This window comes from Mercenaria mercenaria, chromosome 2 (genome assembly GCF_021730395.1).
Source record: "Mercenaria mercenaria strain notata chromosome 2, MADL_Memer_1, whole genome shotgun sequence".
Lineage (NCBI taxonomy): Eukaryota > Metazoa > Mollusca > Bivalvia > Venerida > Veneridae > Mercenaria > Mercenaria mercenaria.
The window spans coordinates 99,259,026-99,281,752 of NC_069362.1; the positions used below are offsets into that span (position 1 = coordinate 99,259,026).

At 34.2% G+C, this 22,727-nt stretch overlaps 1 protein-coding gene across 1 annotated transcript; it reads right to left on the reverse strand.

Moving 5' to 3' along the window:
- Nucleotides 1–7,694: 7,694 nt before the first annotated feature.
- On the reverse strand, nucleotides 7,695–21,598 carry LOC123564694 (N-acetylglucosamine-1-phosphotransferase subunits alpha/beta-like). The gene is made up of 9 exons (XM_045358440.2): nucleotides 21,340–21,598; nucleotides 16,408–16,478; nucleotides 15,359–15,463; nucleotides 14,292–14,463; nucleotides 13,669–13,839; nucleotides 11,965–12,269; nucleotides 11,470–11,595; nucleotides 10,093–10,197; nucleotides 7,695–9,140 (listed from the first exon to the last, which is right to left on the reverse strand). Exons 1-9 carry the CDS (start codon nucleotides 21,445–21,447, stop codon nucleotides 9,008–9,010), a joined length of 1,296 nt encoding a protein of 431 aa, XP_045214375.2. The 5' UTR covers nucleotides 21,448–21,598; the 3' UTR covers nucleotides 7,695–9,007.
- Between the last annotated feature and the right edge of the window lie 1,129 nt (nucleotides 21,599–22,727).

Consider the following 22,727-nt stretch of genomic DNA (forward strand, 5'->3'; position numbering starts at 1 on the left):
CACATCTTTGGCCTCTGATCGGTGTAGACGTTTTGGCGGTCGTATTGGCCCGAAAACGATCATCGGCTAGTCATGCCAAGCCCTAGGAAATCTCTTTAATTACGTTTGCATTTTCTTGTTCTTCACTTTAAATTACATCTATGTGTTTTCATTTCTAGATTGTACAATTTTCTGAACTTTTGCAAATTTATATTATACAAAATCAAATGTCTCTCTCTATTGTCTATTTTACTGCGCTCAGCAAATTTCATTGTACGTTCACAAAAGTTATAGAACACTTCACTGAAATATGTATTTCCATCTTATTTCCTAGAAGGCGGTGGCTTGGTCAATTGGTTGGGTAGAGTACTATCCCTTCCATCCCCTTATTGTTTTCTGCAATACAGCTGGTGATATAAAAGATTGCAAAATATCTGGCCGAGTATATCATACAGTACCCCTAACATGTATAAGCTGGATATCCGCTTTGTTTACTGTTCCCTTTTGGACTCCGCGGCGGGTGGGGGCTGCGAGTGATGAATCTGAAACATTTAAGCATGGAAAATAAAAATAAAAATAAACGACCGCATTCGGAAACAGCTCTGACGACAAGGAAGGTGAGAATTCTTCTCACCGACCATTTGCTCAAACACTATTTAACCCTAGATTTCTTCTGATTCAGTCCACCGACGAAACTTTTAAAATGTCAAGTATCTCTCCATTTGTGATTGAGAAACACTCGAGATGTCGCTGTGTTCCAAAATCAGTTAAGAAACTGCGTACAGGGACCTGCTCGTGGAGGTTGACAAAGCAGCGCATGCACATAATTACTTGGCATAAACGTCTTTTTTTAAACCACCCATGCAAGTGTATCCCACACCGTTCTCTGACTCCTCAAGGGGATCATTCGTTGTCCTATCTTGCAGGAGTATCGGAGACGAAATTGTGCGAAAACTTGCTGCGCAACATGTCACTGCTGCTAGACGCATAAAAAATAAAGAAACTAGGCAAAGAAATCCAAACGAACACTATCATCCTAACATTTGGCGTTCCATTTTCTTCTTCTTTTTTCAACATTGGCTATCTTCGTACAAAAGTTTCAACTTACATTCCCAAATCCTCTTCAATGTTATAATTTTTTCAAGTTTGGCCACAATGAAAGAACTGTAAAGCTGATCACATTTGCCCAAAATGCTGCCAAATGGCTATTCTCATGAACATGACACCTGCAGATATCCATTGCGTTGTGTGAATTGCGGCAGCCCCATCAGCCAAGTCTCGAGACTGCAAGACATGGAAGATCAAAAAGGAATTCTCCATGTTCAAATTCACACAGGGGCATTGGATTTCCTGAAGCTAGACAAATTGCCAATGCTAAATTCGTATCTCCATCACTGACAGAAACATATTCTTTCCATAACAAAATCTAACTCAAACAAATCTACTCATGTATTGATGCGTCACGCAAACTGATTCCGTGCCTATTCAAATGCTCAAACGAAAAGCCAAAACTACCAGCAAAACCTGTTCAGACACCAGTATTCAAAATGCAGCTGCTAAACCAGGCGCCACCAGCTGTACAAAATGTTCCCAACTACAAAAATTCGCAGTCGTCAAAGCAAAATTCTAATCAACGTGGGGTGAGTCAAACACCCAAACAAAAAATTGACTTGAAAAACTGATGGGTTTGGAAGGGTTTCCCAAACGATCCCATTCAAACTCATAACCGGTTCCCTCTTGATATGAACCGGTTGACGGGGGATGATGACGATCCCCATTATCTGCTCCGTCCAGTGTAATTAGCAAAAAGGAGGGAAGATCAAAAGGTTTCCCCACCTCCTGAATCAATGCAACACTAATACTTTTAAATTTTCCATCGTTTAAATTTTGTTTACCATGTAAATGGAAAGTAAAATTATCCAGTGGAATTGCCGTGGACTTAAAGCAAATTATAATGAAATTCTCCTTCTTTTATAAAAATTTTAATCCTTCACTTATGTGCCTCAGTGAAACATTTTTAAAAGGAAACGGACAAAATAGCTTTCAAAATTATTCAGTGTATAACTCATATTACTAACACTGATAGAGCTTCTGGTGTACACTATTATTTTTAATAATGCATGTCCGCACAGACAATTGTTCTAAATACAAGATTCAATCTTTTTGCAATAAACATACATTTGCATCGACCAATTCTATCTTTTTCGATTTTCCATACCTCCAAATTTAAACTAAATCTTGAAGATCTTGATGATCTTATAAAACAATTACCACAACCATTTTTGCTTATGGGAGATTTTAATGGTCATCATGAATTTTGGGGCTGTTCTGACAGCAACACTAGAGGTAAAATTTAAATTTAAACTTTTATTGAAGAATGCCCTCTGTTTATTAAATGATAATCCAAAACTTCCCTTATCCTGCAACAGGTAACTTTTCCTTCGCTTGATTTGACAATTTGTCAACCGAACATCTTCTTGGATTTTGAATGGAAAGTACTGGATGATTTGCATGGTAGTGACCTTTTTTCCAATTGTTGTTTCAAATACTTCTAATCTCCCATCAACCACCCTTCATATTTAAAATTTAATAAAGCTGACTGGAAGCAATTTGAAACGCTAGTAAAAATGATTTGACTTTGGAGAATTTTACTAATTTTTTATTGATCCTATTGATCGGTTTTCAGTTTTTCGTCCGATATTGCGCAAGTCCATTCCTAAAACTTCAAGAAATGGTAAACATAAAAATAAGCCTTGGTATAATGATGATTGTAAGACTGCTGTCGAAAACGTAGAGCGGCCATTAAAAAGTTCAATATACGGCCGACAAAAGAAAACCTAAAATCAGTTAAGATTCTGAGAGCAAAAGCTCGCAGAACTATAAAAAAAGCAAAGAAAAATCATGGCATTCATACGTTTCAAAACTTAATTCTAGGTCATCGGTTAAAAAGTCTGGGAAATGTTTCGCAAAATAAGTGGAAAGGAAAATCTTCAAATGTTTCCCATCTTACAAAGTCAGACCAGTCTATTGCATCTAGCAAGGAGGCCCATTGCCAATACACTTGGTAAAACTTTTCAAAAAACTCTTCATCAAACAATTATGATAAAAGGTTTCAAAACATAAAATCGACAAAAGAAAGAAAACCCTTTTAAAATTTTGATTCAAAAAATGATGAAGATTAAAAAAACCCCTTTTTCACTTCACAGAATTGCTTGACGCTTTAGATAAATGTCACATACCCGCAGCTGGTCCGGACCAAATTCTTATCAACTTTTAAAACATTTACCCACAAGAATCATTAGACCTCCTACTTGAAATTAAAATATTACATGGAAAACGGGCCTTTTTCCAGATTCCTGGAGAGAAGCTATGTTATTCCAATACCAAAACCCGGGAAAGATAGCACTAACCCCAGTAATTATGACCGTTGCACTTACCCAGTTGTTTATGTAAAACGCTAGAACGTATATCAATTCTAGACTATTTGGTATCTTGATCTCAAGGCCTAATTAAAAACTTTCAAAGCGGTTTTCGCAAGCAGCGCAGCCACAACTGATCATCTTGTTCGACTGGAAAATTTTATTCGTGATGCATTTGTTAAAAAAGAGCATTTAGTGTCTGTCTTTTTCGATTTAAAAAAGCCTGACACTACAGGAAAATATGGTATTATGAATGATCTTAACGACTTAGTTTAAAAGGTCGTTCTTCCAACATTTAATCGCAATTTTTATCAGATCGCAATTTTAAAGTACGTGTTGGTTCTACCCTTTCGACTCTTTTGAGCAAGACAGGGAGTTCCACAGGTTCATTTTCTGTCAAAAACTTTTTTAGCATCAAAATTAATAATATTGTGAAATGTTTGTCACCAGGATAGATTGTTTCTTATATGTTGATGCTTTCTCATTGTTATCGTTCAAAAAATATGCGTACGATTGAACCCCAAATTACAGCAGTGTTTGAAACAAAGTTCAAACTTGGGCCATGGAAAATGGTTTTAAATTTTCCCAATCAAAACTCAGTGTGTCCATTTTTGTCAATAGGGAACAGCTTTGTGACCCTGAGCTTTTCTAAATGATACAAAATACCCGTTGTTGACGAAGCAAAATTTCTTGGTGTTATTTTGTAAAAAGCTTTCTTTTATACCACCATAAAAATACCTAAAGCCAAATGTTTGAAATCGTTGAATCTTTTAAAGGAAATTTCAAATACTGATTGGAGCAATCGCAAGGTTTTTTACGACTTTATAGAGCTTTGATTGGGTCCAAGCTAGTTTACGGTTGTGTTGTATATGGTTGGGCCCAGAAAATCGTATTTACAAATGTTGGATACTATCCATAATCAAGGTCTTCGGGTTGCTCTTGGGGCATTTAGAACATCGCCTGTTGAAAGCTTGTATGTTGAAGCAAACGAACCCTCCCTTTACAAAACGAGACGTGAAAAACTGTCATTACAATATGCTCTGAGGGTAGCTGCCAACAAATCCCAAACCTGCCCTAAAATCATATTTAAACCCCAAATACCAGGATTTGTATGACAGAAACCAAAACAAAAACCTTTGGATTTCGCAAACAGCAATTCTATGAAGGAAACTGATTTTGAATTTGATGATATCAAAGAAAACTTAGTTCTGAATACACCACCATGGACTCTTAGTTCTCCAACAGTTCTTTTTTATATGAAAACCGCCTTGAAAAAGTCTGAAACAAACCCTGAAATATTCAAATCCAAATATAATGAAATCAAGTCGACTTACAAAGATCATTTTCCAATTTATACAGATGGTTCTAAAGATGATTCAAAGGTTGGATGTGCCGCCGTTAGCAATCTGCATCAATCAAAATTACGTTGCCAAATCGCTACAATTTTTTCAGCCGAGCAAAAGCTATTGATTTAGCCCTTAATTTTATTTCAGAATAAATGAAGAAAAGTTTATCATCTTTTCCGACTCACTTTCTGTTTACAATCAATACACAACCGTTAACAGAAAATCCCTCATTCAAAATATTCTTGTCAGGGTTTATAACTATCTTTTAAAAAGTCCATCATATTCTGTTGGATTCCTAGTCAGGTTGGGATTCATGGAAATGAGGATGCTGATACCGCAGCAAAGAAATCACTTTCATTAAATCAATCTAAATGAATTACCATAACGATTTTAGGTCAAATATCAACAAATTATTTTAACTAATGGCAGTCTTCATGGAACATGCTTCGCTCAATAAACTTCGAGAATTAAACCTACTTTAGGTGAATGGGGACCAGGGAAATAGATCTGTTCGCAGGGAGGAAGTTGTTCTTTCTCGTTGTCGAATAGGTCATACTCGGTTAACTCATTCGTATCTTTGAACAATGAAGATCAACCTGAATGGTACCATGTCAAACACCGCTTTTCTATTAACAATTTTAATCGACTGTGTGACTTCGATCCACAGCGCAATTCATACTATAATGTTTAAAACGTTAAAAGAGTTGTTTAACAAGTTCCTGCCCACAAAATTTGCAATTTTTGAAACAAATAGGCATATATCATAAAATCTGAACTTTATTTGATTTTATTACATGTTTTACATTTTTTATGTTTGCAATTGTCTTTTTACGCTATATAAAGTATATACCTTTTTAGTTTAATAGTTTTATAGGTTCCCTTTACAATTAACGTAATTCATTTAACTTTCTCGGCGATATATGACTTTTTTTGTCGATTCGCCTTAAAACCCAACTCATTCATTCATTCATTATAAATACCCATCACATACTAGTAATGTCTGTTATGTTATTGACAAGAAATACTGTAATAGGATCGAATTGGATATGTAGTAATCTAAAAAATCGTCCAACCATAGACTGAAAAGAATGATCTGCATTTGCTGTTTCAGTTTCCTTCTACTATAATTGTTTACATATACACCTTGTTTTCTGTAAACTCCTGTTTCAATATAGTCAAGTGTTTAACATTATTTTAAGCATACCTTATTTCAAACAGTGTTTACAATATATACACTTTATCATTTTCAAATACGAAGGATAAATGTATGAACAGAGATCAGAGCCGAAAGCTAAAGGTTTTGTTGTCGAGCCCGCTTGCGGAAGCGAAGACATAGTTGTCCAAATGTCTGTTCGGTGTATGTGCGTGTGTGGGTGCGTGCGTGCGTCCGTCCGGATTTGTTTGTCCGGATCATAACTTTGACATGCATGGAGCAATCGTGTTTATATTTGGTATGAATGTTAACCTTAGTGGGACGGAGTGTCAAGCGCACACCCCAGGTTCCTATCTCAAAGGTCAAGGTAACACTTACAGGTCAAAGGTCAAATTCAAAAATGACTTTGTCCGGAGCATTTCTTCTTCATGCATGGAGGGATTTTGATGTAACTTGGCACAAATGTTCACCATCATTAGACGGAGTGCAAGAACCGGTCCCTAGGTCTAAGTCAGGTCACACTTAGAGGTCAAATGTCAGATACAAGAATGGCTTTGTCTGGACATTTCTTTTTTATGCATAGAGGGATTTTGATGTAACTTGGCACAATTGTTCATCTTCATGCGACGGAGTGTCATGCGTAAGCTCTTAGAATTACTTCCCTTTGTTGTTACTATAAAAGGCTTATATTTGTAACTTTTGTATTACTGGTCGTAGGGGAAAATCAAGTCCACTTTTCTGTAGTACAACATGCATGTTACATCCAATTTTCAGGTGTATTTTGACCTATCTCTACTGGTGTGGATTTTTGTGTGGACTTAGAATTTTTTCATATTTTTTTTAATTCTTTTTTTATTTTTTTTTCTTAGATTTACGTTCCTTTGTTGTTACTTCAGATAACTTATATTGTAACTTTTTGCAATCTCTTTTTTATTTGGCATAAATGTTTGCCTCAATGAGATAAGGAGTGTCATGTACAACTCCCAGTCCTTTTGACAGCTGGCGGGCTCGACATATTGCCCGTGGGCATCTAGTATTGAATACGTAATAACAGTGCTTATGATCTTGCCTTAATGATATTCCGCAAATTGAAATTAGAAATACATCATTAAAACCATGTACTTAAAATGTGTGACTGATATTCGAGTGAACTTAAGATAAGTGAATGCATTTTATCAAGTAAATGAATAAAAGAAGAACAATTTTGTGTGTACTTTAAATTTTTGACATACTTATATATAGGTAAATTAAACAATTTTCGCATGAACAACATTTGTAAGAGACTAGATTTAAAAAGATGTCGTCTGTAAAAGAATCATTTTTTCTAATACAGAGAAGACACCTGGATAACAATACGCTAACGGCTCTTGCGAAAGATCTTCAAAATAAAAGCCAAAAGAACGCATTGACCACAGTTTTAGATGCGGATAGGAATATTCGGTCTCGAGAGTTCCGGTTTTGGCTGCATTGGTGATCTGCTGAGTTTCCGCCAAAACAGATACGAGAGCCGGATATTCCCAACTGCAACTACACCAGACAACAGATTATTGTTCTAGCATACTTGTTTCAAATTGCAAAATAAACAAAGCAAGACAAAAGACTTGATCTTAAACACCCTTTCTTGTAGCAGCTTATTTTAACAAATCTGGGTAAATTAGCGTCTGTAAACAGATGACGCTACCAAATTTTCTGGTTCAGGCTTTTTCCGTGAAATAACTTATTTTGAATTGAGAATTATACTATAAGGAATGAAGAGTAACTATGAAGAATTATACTATAAGGAATGAAGAGTAACTATGAAGGTATTTGATTTTATTCCATTCTACATAAGAATATATAATCAGAACACAAATCGTTAGTTGTCATTAACAGCACAAGAGTCATCTGTCATGGGGATGCGAATTGGGTTTCGCAAGCATAGGTAAAATCACCGGAAAGGTAAAATCAGTGGAAACTTTTAGGTAAAATCACCGAAAACGCCAGTCCAGTGCGATAGAAGAGGATTGATTGAATCTGTTCGTGAGAGGAAGAGGTTTGATTGAATCTGTTCGTGAGAGGAAGTGAAATGTGTAGCACTCCTCGCGCCCCTTAGCACAGGCCCAAGCGGAACTCTGTTATATAGTATTTAAACATTAAATCGGTTCCATGATTCGAAAGGACAATGCTGTGTCCAATCACTTTTTACAGCAATCATGTCGCATTCAAACACTTTATACGAACAACGTTTAGAAGCATAGAATGCAACCAAGCACAGAGGTAATGAAATACGTTTTTATTTAAATCTACTTTACTAAAATTGATAGTATTTACAAATTTCAAGCCAGGCATACATTTTGAACATGTACTGTACTTAATTTCTTTCCTTGACTGCAAACAAAATTAGACGCCTTCAAACTGGCTCCATCAGAAGTTTTTTCCCGCCTAGGCCGTTATCTATTGATGGTTCTTAATCTTATACATGATTACTTCCTGTATCTGCTTCTCTACTGTAGCATGTTAACTAAAACAATTATGAAAACCTAAAATTTCTAATTTTTGATGATAAAGCAGAATTTATGTCTGAATATCAAAAGAACCATTTTTGTATGAATAAAACAGTTTGTTCAAACACAATAATGCACATACGCACCTCTAACATTAATCAGTACTGAGTTCCTTTCAATCAACTATGTACATGCTAAAGTAATCTACAGTGTGAAACCAGTTAATTAAAGATACATTTGAAACTGGACGTATTTGCATTTCTTTTATCGATTTTAGTATTTTCGCACAAGTGTTGAATTTTTACTAGTATTATACGCTATATGCGTCTCTATTCAGACGACAACGACAGACTTACTTACGTATTTGTTATTATTTGCATGTCTAGGAAGAGTGACATCCCTTTCTTTTGTTTACAACCAATGTTTATAATTCGCGGTCGAAATAGTTTCCGCGAAATCAAGACACCGTTAATTCAAAACTCCTAAAAAACGCGAACATTTGGCACCGTGAATATATCCCACTATACAGTATTACGTTATTTCCAGCATACCATCTTAGCCTGATTTATGAATTAATAAAACCGTGTTCTGTGTCTAATATAAAATAAAAGTTGTCACTGAAGTATTCTATCTTTCAAAACTTGAAGGTTCTGGGAATAGAGTTTCCAAGAAGTTTGTGATGTCCGCTTCTATTATAGATTTTCTTTTATCTGACATCGCCATGGTAAAACTGTTCGTCAAAACAAGGTAATTCGGTTTTCTGTAAATAAAAGTATACAAATTATATACATAACCAAATGGGCTGCATTTTTGTTCGCTTTAGGGTTTTGAAATATAAGTTCTACACGACAATTAAGCTAAATTGATACAGTTTGGAAAGTATCCCTCCGATGCATAAAATGCAATCAAGCAAACATAACAGCAGATCGTTTTGATTATCTCTGTTTCTGAGAGGTACTGAAATGTGTAACATCTCTTAAACCCCTCCCCCCCCACTCCCCAAGGCTGAAGTAAAACTCTATTGCATATATAAATTAGTTAAATGCACGCCATATAACAACACTGAGGCATAATGGAAAGTTGAGCAATCACCTTTCTTGTAAAATTAATCAGTATTTCCACCGAGTAATATTACAAACCTTAGTGTGGATAAATTTTGTAGATGTGATAACAAAAATAACTCAAATATTTTACACATTTTGTTTCTGTCTTAAATGTTTTCTCTAAATGGTAACGTATCTCCCCTTCACTTTTGGGGGAGGGGGAGGGGGAAGGAGCGGTTAAACGGTCAAGACACTAACCGATTACTGTGGATTGTTTTTGACGTTGGAAATACAGTGATTGGAAATACAGTGATAATGTCCGGAAGTGAAGTTTGTCAATTGGATTTGGACATGAATGGACTGCTTTCAACAGTTGCAAATGCATTTGGAATTTATTGAAACAATTATCGGATATGTGATTTAAATTTAGCGGATTGAAGTAGCATAAATATCAAAGAGAAAAGCAAGCATTAAAACACATACATATATATTCCAACCTGCAACACCACTGACACTACAAAACCAATTCAGAAGTGTCAAAATATTTACAGTTTCTCGTACAACTTGAAACACACTGTTATCATGTGAAAAACTATCATTACAATTATAAAAGGATTCACCAACAGTATATTACATGAATCGCCTTACAAATTAAAACAAGTTGCTTACTTCAGTTTGAGCTCAAGTGAACAAACTTCAATCTGCTTCCTCCTGGATTCATCAGATCTGTTATCCACCACGAGTTTCACCTTGTTGCAGCACTTTCGGGCTTTTCTGATGAAAATATAGGACAATAAATTATTTGTTACGCTACACGTTACGCAGTCATACTTATTATCTATAGAATTATCTATAAACGAACGGAAATCGAAAGAGTCCGGAGGGACAGGTCAGATTGTGTTTGTGGTATTGTACAAGTAATCTTGTTCAGAAGTTTCAAGATGAACTTAAAAGACCACTTACGCATCACCCACTTTGTTGTATTACCGCCCTTAAAGTGAACTTTTATTTCGATTTTCTTTTATATTTTTAATGAAATACATACACATCAAATTGATCAGAACAAACAGACGAAGTTTTCCACAAAGATTTGATCTGCATTTACCGTCACAAGGTTTTCCCTTGTTTCTCTCTAAATATTAAAGATATAAAACAATCGCGACAACATATATAATAAAGCATTCTAAAGAACTGAGAGGATAGTAATAGGATCTGTTTAAATTTTCTAAATATCAAGATTAGCTTTGAATTAAACACCAAGAAATGACTTTGGCTGGATATTTGTCCACTGCAAATTTCAGTCAATTCTGACACCATTTTTTTACTCGATAGTGACAACTCTTGAATTGTACTTGAAATAAACTGTAGACGTAATTTTGACAGCTCTCTTTTGCATTTCTCAGATTAAGTTTGAAAGTTTTGTATCATTTTCACTGGAGAAATATGACAGTCACCTTTTTTACAAGCTAGCAAAAATAATTTTGAAAAGGTCATATGTCACGGATAGTTCATACATGAAGTATTACATGACTCCTTATTTAAATCACCGCTCCATAGCTTGAGCAATTGACGGTCTACAATTCAACGCTCAAGTTTTGGTGATTTAAAACTGATCGATGATAAATATTCCAAAAATAGTTCTGTTCAAATTCTTACTTGATTTTTTGTCTGAACAATTTTGATAATACTAGTTTACATTATGAAACAAAAACAGTATAATAATAACAGAGAATACCTATCCAAAATGATGTAAATAAAATCTGAAAAGTAGATCCCTCGGAAGCACCGAGAACAAGGCAAACAGTGAAAATTGCAGACTCGGTTTGATTGAGTCTGTTCGTGAGCAGTAATGGAAAATGCAACACTGCCCACGCCCCCTAGCACCGGCTTAAGCAGTATTCAATCTTCAAATCTAAATTAGTTGAAATCAATGCTCCCGAAGGACCAGAAAATATAACAACACTGAGACGAAGTCGGGGCGACTTTTACAAGGTAACTCTACATATTACATAAAAAACACTAATAAACATGTTAAAACTTACATACCTCATATCTGATACTACGTCAATTTGTCCGGTTTCTTTCAGATACTGTATAAACATAAACTGGAACTGGACGGACAGGTGGTGGCGGGTCTTATGAGAAGAAGTTAATTCCCACTCCTTGGGAAATCTGAAAAGTAAAATATATATATTTACATAACATATAACGTAGAATCGAATAGATAATTGACGAGGCACCTTTTCGTGTGTTTTTTTTAAATATTGTTAATAAATTTTCCGCTTCAATAATGATAGGGCTATGGTGGCTTGAACGTCCGTGTTGATACAAATTATTAGTTTTAATAAGATTTCAATGCAGATTTGAAGCAAACTTTGTTAGATTTATCTATATCTTATTTCGCATGTAACTAGATTTAACATTTATAATTTGATTCACAAAGATGGAAAAAGTTCAGATTATTTTTATTAATAAAAAGGTTGTATGAAACTCATCTAATGAAAAACAAATACATTTACCCTCGCAAAGTTTAAAATGTACCTTTTGTTCAGCTTATTGATAATAGTTCTATCAAACAAATGTGCACCATGCTCTGCCACATATCTATCCTTTGGACCAAACCATTTATTGAGCAAGAAGTAAGTGTGCATTATAGAACCCATCCAGCTGTCGAACATAAATGCTCCGTCAGTGCCAGGGTATGGTGGAGGTTTTTTACCGATACAATCATCACCATCAAATTCACAGCTCTCTGTAAGGCAGTTCTGCTCACATACGCCATTGTTTACACTATTTACGTTACACAGTTTGTTGCACATGAACGGTCTTTCCGTCATAAACTTAACCTTTGAATAAACAATTTTTATAAACGATTAAATTTAGGTTCCAGCCAATTCTTTCATTTCGACCGTTAACTTATTATATAAAATAAACACTTTGTAGTTTGTCTTATAAATTCTAACAACATAAATAACCAAAATTGCCATATCTAAATACTTTCCTTCTGCTTGTTTATTTTTTGTCAGCAATAATTATATCATCAAATCTAAGTTAAAACTTTAACATCAAATATGTAGTGGTTTGATATTTGGTGTTATGCAATCAGATTTTACTGAAATAATCTTTTTTTACCCCAAAATAACTAGTAGTTGAAAGTAAAATAAAACAAGAGGGACCGAATAGGACTAGCCAAGCACCCTTACCAAAACTTAAGTATGGATTTGTATATAATGGGGATGCAGAAAGAAACAGCAAGCACTATAATCGGACATCGAACGTTTCAGTTACAAATCACTGTTGGATCCATATTTTGTTGATAACATACTAAAATTTCTTATAATATCTAAAATATAGAGATCTTGTTTTTTTTTCTTTTGACTACCACGTCCCGGCTTTCAAAAGAAACAAAATTACACAATTATGTAAACACTGCGGTTTAAGAAAACAGAAAAAAAACTATTTGTAAGATTACAGAGATGTAGAATGTGTTTTATTAGAGAATAATTATATCAAATGCCCGTTTTCAACAAGGACAGAAACTACGACTTTGTTCCGTGTTTGTTATTGTTTTCTTCCCTTATAACGTTTAATACTATATTTTTAAGATTTTAGTGTATTTTGGCCTATTTTCATTAATGTTTTGAAATCTTAAATGAGTAAATTTATATAATGGCAATGTTTGATTCTTTTGTAATTTCGAAATGCTATCGATAACATTTTGTTATAAGCATTAAAGTTCAAGAAATTACCTTCAGTTATTTTTAAAGTATTAGCAACAATAACAAACGGCAAGAAGCCATATAAAGTTATAGTGGACGCAACTTGACCCCGATGGTTGACCTTTGTATTATAATACATAACGAGGCACAACCTATTATTGAAAAGGTGTCTTCGTAAAACGCGGTATACAAACTCATTCCATTTAGATATACACGGCCACCCTAAGCACCCCTTATTTCTACAATGAAATAATCGATATGAATAATCAGCCTAAGGTCAACCGTCGGGGTCAAGTTGCGACTACTATATCTACTTATGTTACTTATATGTAATTTCAATTTAGATAGGGTGCAACTGTTACCTGTCTACTTCAACATAATAATTTGTACAGATTCAGTTCAGTACAAAATAGGACAACTGGCAAAAAGAAAAGAATATGACATTTGAAACATTTGTTAATCATCAGCTAAAACTGCTCATTATGCTAAAACGAGGGACTTTTCAATAACATTATTCTTAAGTTACCTTGTACTTTCCCCCAATTGTTATAAGGTCCGATAACTCTAATTTGGAGGTTAATAAAATATTGTCGTTCATGTAGATAAACCTTTTCGAAAGACCGGCTATTCTATGCAAGTTGCTTTCTATTGCCGGTGATGCGAATGTTGGAAGGTGACTCTTGTTTGCAAATATTTCCTGCAGGTAAGAGTTATAATTCAGTTGTCTTCGGCATTGTAAAATATACATACAACTGGGAATGGCTCAACAACTTATTTTCTAATATTACAGTTTCACTAAACCAATGAAAATCACACCATTGTTACTGTATAAGCTTTGATTGTTTTTGCATTTTGTTAAGAGTGAGAAATAAATAACTGCGAGTTGGAAGCTTAACGGTAATATAATTTTCTAAAAAGTGTTTTCAAGATACTAGGATGTTAATATTCATGTAAGAAATATGACTTAAGTAAATTTCCGTGGAATTCTGGTGTCTATTTTATAGTCTGTAAGAGTCATACATGTAGGTGTTAATTCAGCAAAGGATTTCTAATACCATCAGTTAAGGATGTATTAAGTATAAAAGATTCTCTTTTCAAAGTTTGCAGATTTCTTAATTTCACTTCTAATGCTAATGAAATTTCTATTACCTCATGTGTAACAAAAGTGAGTTTCGGGTGATTGCGTCTCAGCCAACTTGGAAACTGTCCATTTGTTACCACGAAAATATGTCGAATCCAACTGGCATACTTTTCAACAGATCTCAGTGAGTATTTGATAGTTCCAAGATCATAAAATCTATTCAATTCCATTACATCTGTACTGAAAAAATTACAATGGAAAAATACACATGCAAACTTATGTCAAACAGTCAGAAATCCAGCTTAAGGCAGGTGTGTAGTTCCGCGCCATGTTTATTAAATTCTTGGAAACGGGTATGTAAGTGCTCCGACATGCAAACTTTTTAAAATATATTATATGATTTCCTACACATCGCACTTAACATTAAGTCAGCATTTTGAAATAAAACATACCAACAGAGTAAAAGAATAAAAAGTAAATAAACATCTATAAATCGTTTTATTACAGTAGTTGAAACAGTGAATATCAAAACACCTTAAAATTAGAAACAATATTCTAATATTGTTATCAATACATACATGTATATTCGAATAAGACAGAAACAAATACTGTTTGATCTACCTAATCCGTCACAAGGTTTCATTTTTTCAAATTGCGGTAAGATCCAGATATAAATTATGATCATCCTAAAGGTCTCCCACATGTGGTATGGGATCTTCCTATTTTTTTAAATGTCTTAAACAATGTCAATAATATGACCAAAATATCTTTTTTCCTGTTGCAAATATCTTACCAAAATCTTCATTTCGAAAAATACTCCTTTAAGAAATAATAAACAATGTTTGCATGGAATTTGTTGCTTTTATGATAACTAAGATATCTTGGAAGCATTATAACAACCAAAAGAAAGCCAGATTCTAAATTTTAAAAAAAGTGATGACCAAAATGGCAGAAACTTACAATGGAAAACATCCCTATCAAAATCGTCTTATATAATAAAAACAAATCAACATATTTTGAAAAGTTAAAAAGTCCCTATTACCACCCTCTGAGTCTTTATAAATGATGCATTCAATGAAAAAAGAAATCAGGGACAAACTTTATAACGGAGAAGGTAAATCAAATTGGGGCATACTTTTTTCTGTTTATTGATGCTAGGTATTCATGTAATTGGCGGTTGAAATTTGGATCCGAGCCATTTACCCACGTGTAAACAAGATCTACCTGCTCATTTAGATCCCTGAAATAAACAGTGTATTGAATTTAAGTACTCAATTACCATCTTGATCGAATAAACGTTGTGCTGTCAGACGGTTGTGGAGACCAAAGGCCCTCACACGTACTTTAAAAACCAAGTGTATTACAAATGTGGAGGGCAGATATATAACCACAACATTTTTTTCCTCTTTCTTTCACACTGATTAGAATAATTTACTGTTAGATACTTCTAAAGATACTTGTCATTGAAACAACAAAATCGTCAACTAATGACGGTTTTAGAACAGGTGTACAATGAATGCTTTCAGTTAGCAATCTGACTATCTGACTAAAGTAATCGGTCTACCCAAATGTAAGATCTAAGGGCTTTCAATTCACATTCATCTTCTTTATCAATCGGATTTCCGATATTGCTGTTTTTGTTTCCACCAATCTATTTTAGTTTGAACCAGTCAGGCGAATTGTTTAATCAAACATTTGACTTGCCCTTCAAAACAGCGTTGATTAACGAAGATGATTTGAAGATGTTATTTCAATGTCAGAAAACGCAAAACTGCACAAAACACATTTATCTATCACAATGTGTTGTTTCCTAGGCATCTATCTCATTGAAAAAAAAAACGGAATCCAGAAAAGGACAATTTATATGATTTGATTGACAGCTGTAATAATTTATTGTTTTATTATTTAGAATTATTATAAGGTTGTCCATATATATACAATTTTATGAAATGAAATAATATTCAATTCTAAAGTGATTATTTTCAAAACAAAAAAGTCAGGACGATTCGTTTGCAGCTCGCATTGAGTCAAAACAGTCCGCACAACTGAGATGCGTCGTGGCTAAATCAATAACGACCTTTTACTCTATGTATTTATCTGTATTGCAAAAATTTACAATATGCAATATCGAAGTTTGTGAAAACGGAAACCCAAATCCTTAAAAGGTACATGAACATAACTTACACCTCTACATTAGTGTGCATAGTGTCCGTGTTTATGCCTTCTTTTAACAAACGTGAGTTGTACTCTTCAAGCTGGAATGAAAATGAATAAATTACACTAGTATGAATAAAATAATAGCTCAAATATTACATCAGCTTGAATGAAATGGCGGTTAATACGTTACATTAGTTTGAATAAAATCAAAGCGAAATTGGTACATTAATTTGAATTAAAGTTACATGTATTTGAATAAAATGACGTTTAAAGTGTTAAATTTGTTTGAATTAAAGGACAGCTAAAATACTACATTAGTTTGGATGAAATGACGGTCATTAAATGAAATGACACTAGAATTGTTACGTTAGTTTTGAAAACATCTCTGTCACAATATCTGTAATTGCACTACAACAACTCTACAGACTAAAATGACATTTAGAAACATTATGATCTCTATTGTGGGTCTCGGAAGAATTCTAGAAAGCCATCTTTAACGTAATTCATAGTGACTTTGAAACGTTCAGTTACAAACGGAATGATCTTTCCGTTAATTTCATGAAAGATTATAGATCTATACAGTACTAGATCTATACAGTACTGTATTAAATGCACTAGACGACTTTTTTCTAGAAAACATCTGATATTCATACTGTATAAACGACGACATGTAATTAAGAAATAAAATATCCAAAATATTGATTTATTGTTGAATAAATCATTGTTTGCAGTTAAGATCCGATGGACTTATACCACGAGCGGCCGGGCGATATAAAATACATATCTGAACGACAGTAATTTTATTCCATGCGCGGATCCAGAGGGGGGTGGGGGTCCGGGGGTGGGGTCCGGACCCCCACCTTGAAAATCAAAAAAAAAAATAAAGAACAGAAGAAGGAAAGAAAATAGTTTTTCGAAAAGGCAACATTAGGACATTTGATGTGTACAACAATTTTCATTCCTTGGTGAAAACTACCAAAACATTGCCTGTTTTGTTTTGTTTTTATAACGCGCCGCCATGACGTTTGATACTATGACGTCATAACTGTGACTTGGTTTAAACAATATTTTATTCATATATATTTACAACATGAAACGTTACATAGTTACAGCATGAAGGATTGAGTAGAAAGCCAAGCTTATTTGAAACTCTCTCCTTGCGTATTTTGGTATTTTGTTTCGGTAACATATTAACTTCACAAGAAACAGTATTGTATGTAGACCGGTTAGATACAAAATAAAGGAAAATAAATATACGTGTATTTATTTAGTATTTAAAGCAATTGTGACTTACCAAGTGCCTTTGTTGCATTATAATACTCAGTTTCAGTCTCCTTTGTTTAATAGGGCCATAATAGAAAAGTGAATTAACTAAATAAGACGATCGTTTTGAAGAATTATTTGAACTATATGCATATAGGTATTTGCCGCTGGTACGGTATTCATGTCATTGCCGTCGTACTTGCACAAATGCACCAGTATTAGAATCTACATGAAGGCACTGAATATTTACTCTATGAAGACACTTTGAAACAGAAACTGAAAAACAATTTTAATCAAAGCCTTGAAATGTCTGATGGTTGCGGAATTTTGGTAGATTTATTTTCTGTTTAAATGCCAGTCTATGAATATACATGAATGAGAAACAAATACAAATTTAATGTGCCTCATATCTAAGATGAACTCTGCCTGACCCAGCTTGTGATGTAACCATGGGCCGGAATACCTTATCATTAATAGATCTTATATAATCTAAATGGTCAGTGCGAGTGGATACAGGTTGAATAAGAACTGCTTGTTCATTGATAATTCATCCGCATTGTTCATGAATGGGACTATTTTGTGTAGCACATGAACATCCTTTGGATGTGATTCGGAATCAAATACAGATGCTGTGATTGTCAGAAATACACTTTAACTTTGGTAGCGGGATAAACCCACAACCAAAATTAAAAGGGAAAGAATCGATAAATGAAAAGTTCAATATTTAATTCTTAAACATATTCAGTACTTTGTGTTTCTCTTCAGCAACTAGATCTGGAAAAAATCCTTAGTGTAATAGCCCGTAGAGTACAAGTTCGAATGGTGCAATTAAGTGACATCATGACATGGGTATTCCGTAACAACAGCCAATCTTAATTCATAAATTGACATTGATCGATGTCTACACAATTGGTTAACTTCTTGTACAAAATAAAACCATGTGAAGAATATTTACTTCGCTGAAACCACCAATATTGTTAATGCATGACTAGACATACTTTATACATCTGTCTTAACGATTACACGAACTACTGCACGCCAACCTTGTATGGCTTTCATGCTACTGCCATATGCTGTCGGAACGAAATTAATTGAAATGTACATTCATTTCCTAGCTTACTGATGTAAAGCATTGATTAGAAGTGGAAAATAATTGAAAAGCAGTCATTGTTTCAAAGTACAGCTCAGAGTGAATAACTGTGTTATGTAAACCTATTCCAACTCAAACATATAAGTTACCGCAAGTAATGAATATTTTCATCATGTCATTTCAAAAGATACGTTCCTTCATTCCTAATGCTTACGCCAAAGGCGTTAAAAGCAAGGATAAAATTCATTAAGAAAAGTAAGGTTATAAGAAGGCAGTGTCTTAACAGAAGTGGTTTGTTGCCGTTTTTTTTTTTTGTGGTTGTTGTTGTTGTTGTTGTTTTTTGCTACTGTTTTTGTTTTTGTTGTTATTGTTGTTTCATTATTATGTATTGTTTTCTTGTGAGATGTCGGTGTCTTTGAGTCACACTGACACGATTTTGGTCATATGGCACCATTTTCAGACGTAATGATATAGGAAGACCCCATTCGCCCCTTCCAGCCAAGTCAGTACCCAGTAAACACCTGACGTCGTACCGACGTTGGTTAGACGTTGGATTTTGGTCGCGACGTCGGCGACCTGAATCCAACGTCTAACCAACGTCAAATCCACGACGTTTAATAGACGTCAGACTTAGACGTCTAGAAGACGTTGGCATTAGGTTGGATAGAAAGTCTGATAAATGTTTTTAGTTATAAAACTAACTGGTATAATTTTGCTAGTATAGTTTAAAGATATTTATTTGTATTCATAAAGGCCTGGACATGCGCTTATTAATAATAGTTCATTCTCACAACAAACATATATTAATTATGTTACAATATCGCATGAGATTGTCTATTTTCGGAGACGGATTTTTTCACGAACTTTAAACTGTTAAAGATAAAAATGCATTCTATACACATACATAAATTATTCTAAATTCACATAGATCTTCTCTTCTACACATGTTGTCTATCAGTCACACATTCGCGGGATAAGCCTGCATCGGTTTACACAGTCTTCCTGTAATTTGATATTTATTGGGATAAGATAGAGCAAGTTTATAAATACTTTACACAAAGGGAAGGATCCGCAACGTGAGTAACAGATTTTTAAAAATTATACTTATTTTAAAAGTTATACTGATTCCGTATTTTTTTAAATGACTTATTTTTGTTTGTTACTTTAAAAAGCAATTGCATTTAATTACGTTTTACGAAGTTATAGAATATTTTTTTCATAGAATTTAAAATATTACATATTTGTTTGGCACGTATTAATTATGCTCTTAGTAATAGCACTAGTATAATTGTATATGTTAAATAATAAAACTGTCAAATTTTATACATTTCAGATGGACATGTTGGCGGAGTTGAAGAATCATACAAAAATGACGAAACTTGAAAGTTTCAATTACTGCATTACTTTTTGGACTTACGTCGCCATAATATGAAATAAAGATGATAAAATACATGTGTTGATTACTAGTTTGATTGCAAATTACGTTGAAAATTTGGTCAGATTTTGGTTGAAAAGTGGTTAGATTTAGGTTGGAAAATGGTCGGATTGCGACGTCTAGCCAACGTCAGGATCCGACGTCTAAACGGTTTGCAAATCCAACCAAAATCCAACGTTAATCAGACGTCGGGGTCCGACGTCTATACGACGTCTAACCGACGTCAAATGCCTACTGGGTAACGGAGGCGTCTGATTGAAATTTAGATAAAGGACATAGACAACGTAAGCATCTTAGACAGCAAGAACAAAATAACTAACAAAGGACCAAAAAAAACAACCAACGACGAAACAAAGGAAATTAGTGGGGCACCGCCCTGGAACGTCAATAGCAAGAAAATGTTTTTACATGATGCAAATTTTGTAGCCAGCAGTAATGAAATTATTTTCAAATACCTGAGGATTTATGGTCCATTGTATCTTGCCGTGTTTCTACCTTTTTTTACGAAATGGGTCCGACATATTTTATACATACTTTTAGGAAGACGAAAATGTCTTGCACAATCTATCTATAACATCCTGACACCCTTTCCCTCGTTAATCAAATTTGCAAGCCAAGCAAAACCGATCGGATTCCAAATAAACTTAAAATGAACATTCTGCTTTAGTTCAAACATTGCTCATGTAAAAATTATTTCATTTCGACTGTGATGAAGCTTTAAAAAAGCTAATTTGAACCACCCTCGAATCCGCTTCCTTGAAAAACTAGTACGGGTGCATATGAGAAGACGTGGTCGTGATCCCAATGGAGTTCTAACCCACGACCCCCGCTGGGGTTGTCCCTACCCCCTCACTTATAAGAAAAGCAGATTTAGTTATATTAAGATACAAAGATTCAAAATTATTGCGTTCATATCACCCATCATCCAATACTATTTGTGTTGTTAATCTCAGCACGACGTTTGCTTTTATGTTGTATGAAATTAAGAGATAGCAGAATAAGCAATACCTGTTCGTCGATACTCTATATACATGTATATGTACTTGTTGTTGTTTCAATATTGCATGTACATTCAAATGGTTTTGTTTGTTGTAGCTTTTTATAACAATATATTAGAATATTTATTTTAAAAGTTACAAGTTCAAAGTAAGAATATTTTAAAGAGACTTACTGCATTCCATTCTTCCAGAAAATGAATATAAACAGAGAGAATCAAACATGATATCAGTATAAACACATATACTGCAGTCCAATTCATAATCATTTTTTGCAAAGACATCCTTGTGTCTTAAAAATAACCACATTAATTGTATTGCCAAGATCGTTTAATGACGAGGATACATGTAATATGTACTAGTATAGCATAATTATATTTTTCGATTTTCATTGAACGAAGTAAGGATAGACCAAAGACCGTCAATATGATTTTCCGGATAAACGAACGAACTCACATGATATTTTGATTTTCGATAAAATGAATGCATTAGCTATAAAGCATCGCTGAACACGCTATTGCCTACATATTTTTAACAGATGTTACAACTGTTTTGAGAAAGGGAAATCGAAAAGGAATGAAAGATTGAATGTATATTTAATCAAACTTTGGTAATGAGAGCGGCTGACACAACAAGGTGTTACAGATACGTGAAAAGAGAAAATGGTTACTTAATAAGCAAGAAAGGTATGACAAAGATTTTTTAACGCAATCAATCCAGAATAAAATCTGTCAGAGATAATATATTAAGATAGTATAATATAAGTTCCTCATCAAAACTTGGGCGAAATTAACAAGAAACATGTCTATCTACCCAACAGCCATTTTTCCACATTTCACTTGGTCATGGAAAGCCCGCTTTCACTAAAATGCCAATTTTAAAATGAATACTTAAATGTAAGTACAAAATGTCCATAAGTTCAAAATTTTCATGATTTATTCCTTTTGGCAATGTAGAAACAGCAAATAAAGAAATTAAACAATTCAGATTTAAACCGTTGTGATTTAAGTAATAAAGAACATGTATAGAGATAGTATATGTAATGTATTTCAATCAATCAGGTTTTTAATCCCCTCCTGTCACAGACATCACTCCATTGACAATAAGTCAAGACACTTACCTGGTTTCTGGTTCATAAGTACGTGTGTCATAATCAATACAAGACATATGTAGTGGAAATGTCATTTATTTTATATGACGATAATATAGAAAATATACAACGGGCATATGTCTGCATTATCAGCAACACACATAGGTGGGATCCAAACCGCCATAACAACTTTTGACTGCAAATGCAAGTCCTCCCCTCCCCTCCCCCCCCCCCCCCCTCCCCAACGCACACAAACACACACCTCCCCATCACATTTTTTATATTTTTGGGGGTTCCGCTCAATATTTCCGAAGGACATTTTTATGACTTTTACTGTCACAACAGCAGTCTTGTCGACTCCTCGTACTTAGACTTGGCAAATATTCCATATATGAGCAAGCGAACAGCATGGATCCTGACCAGACTGCGCGAATGCGCAGACTGGTCTAGATCCATGCTGGTCGCAAAGCCACT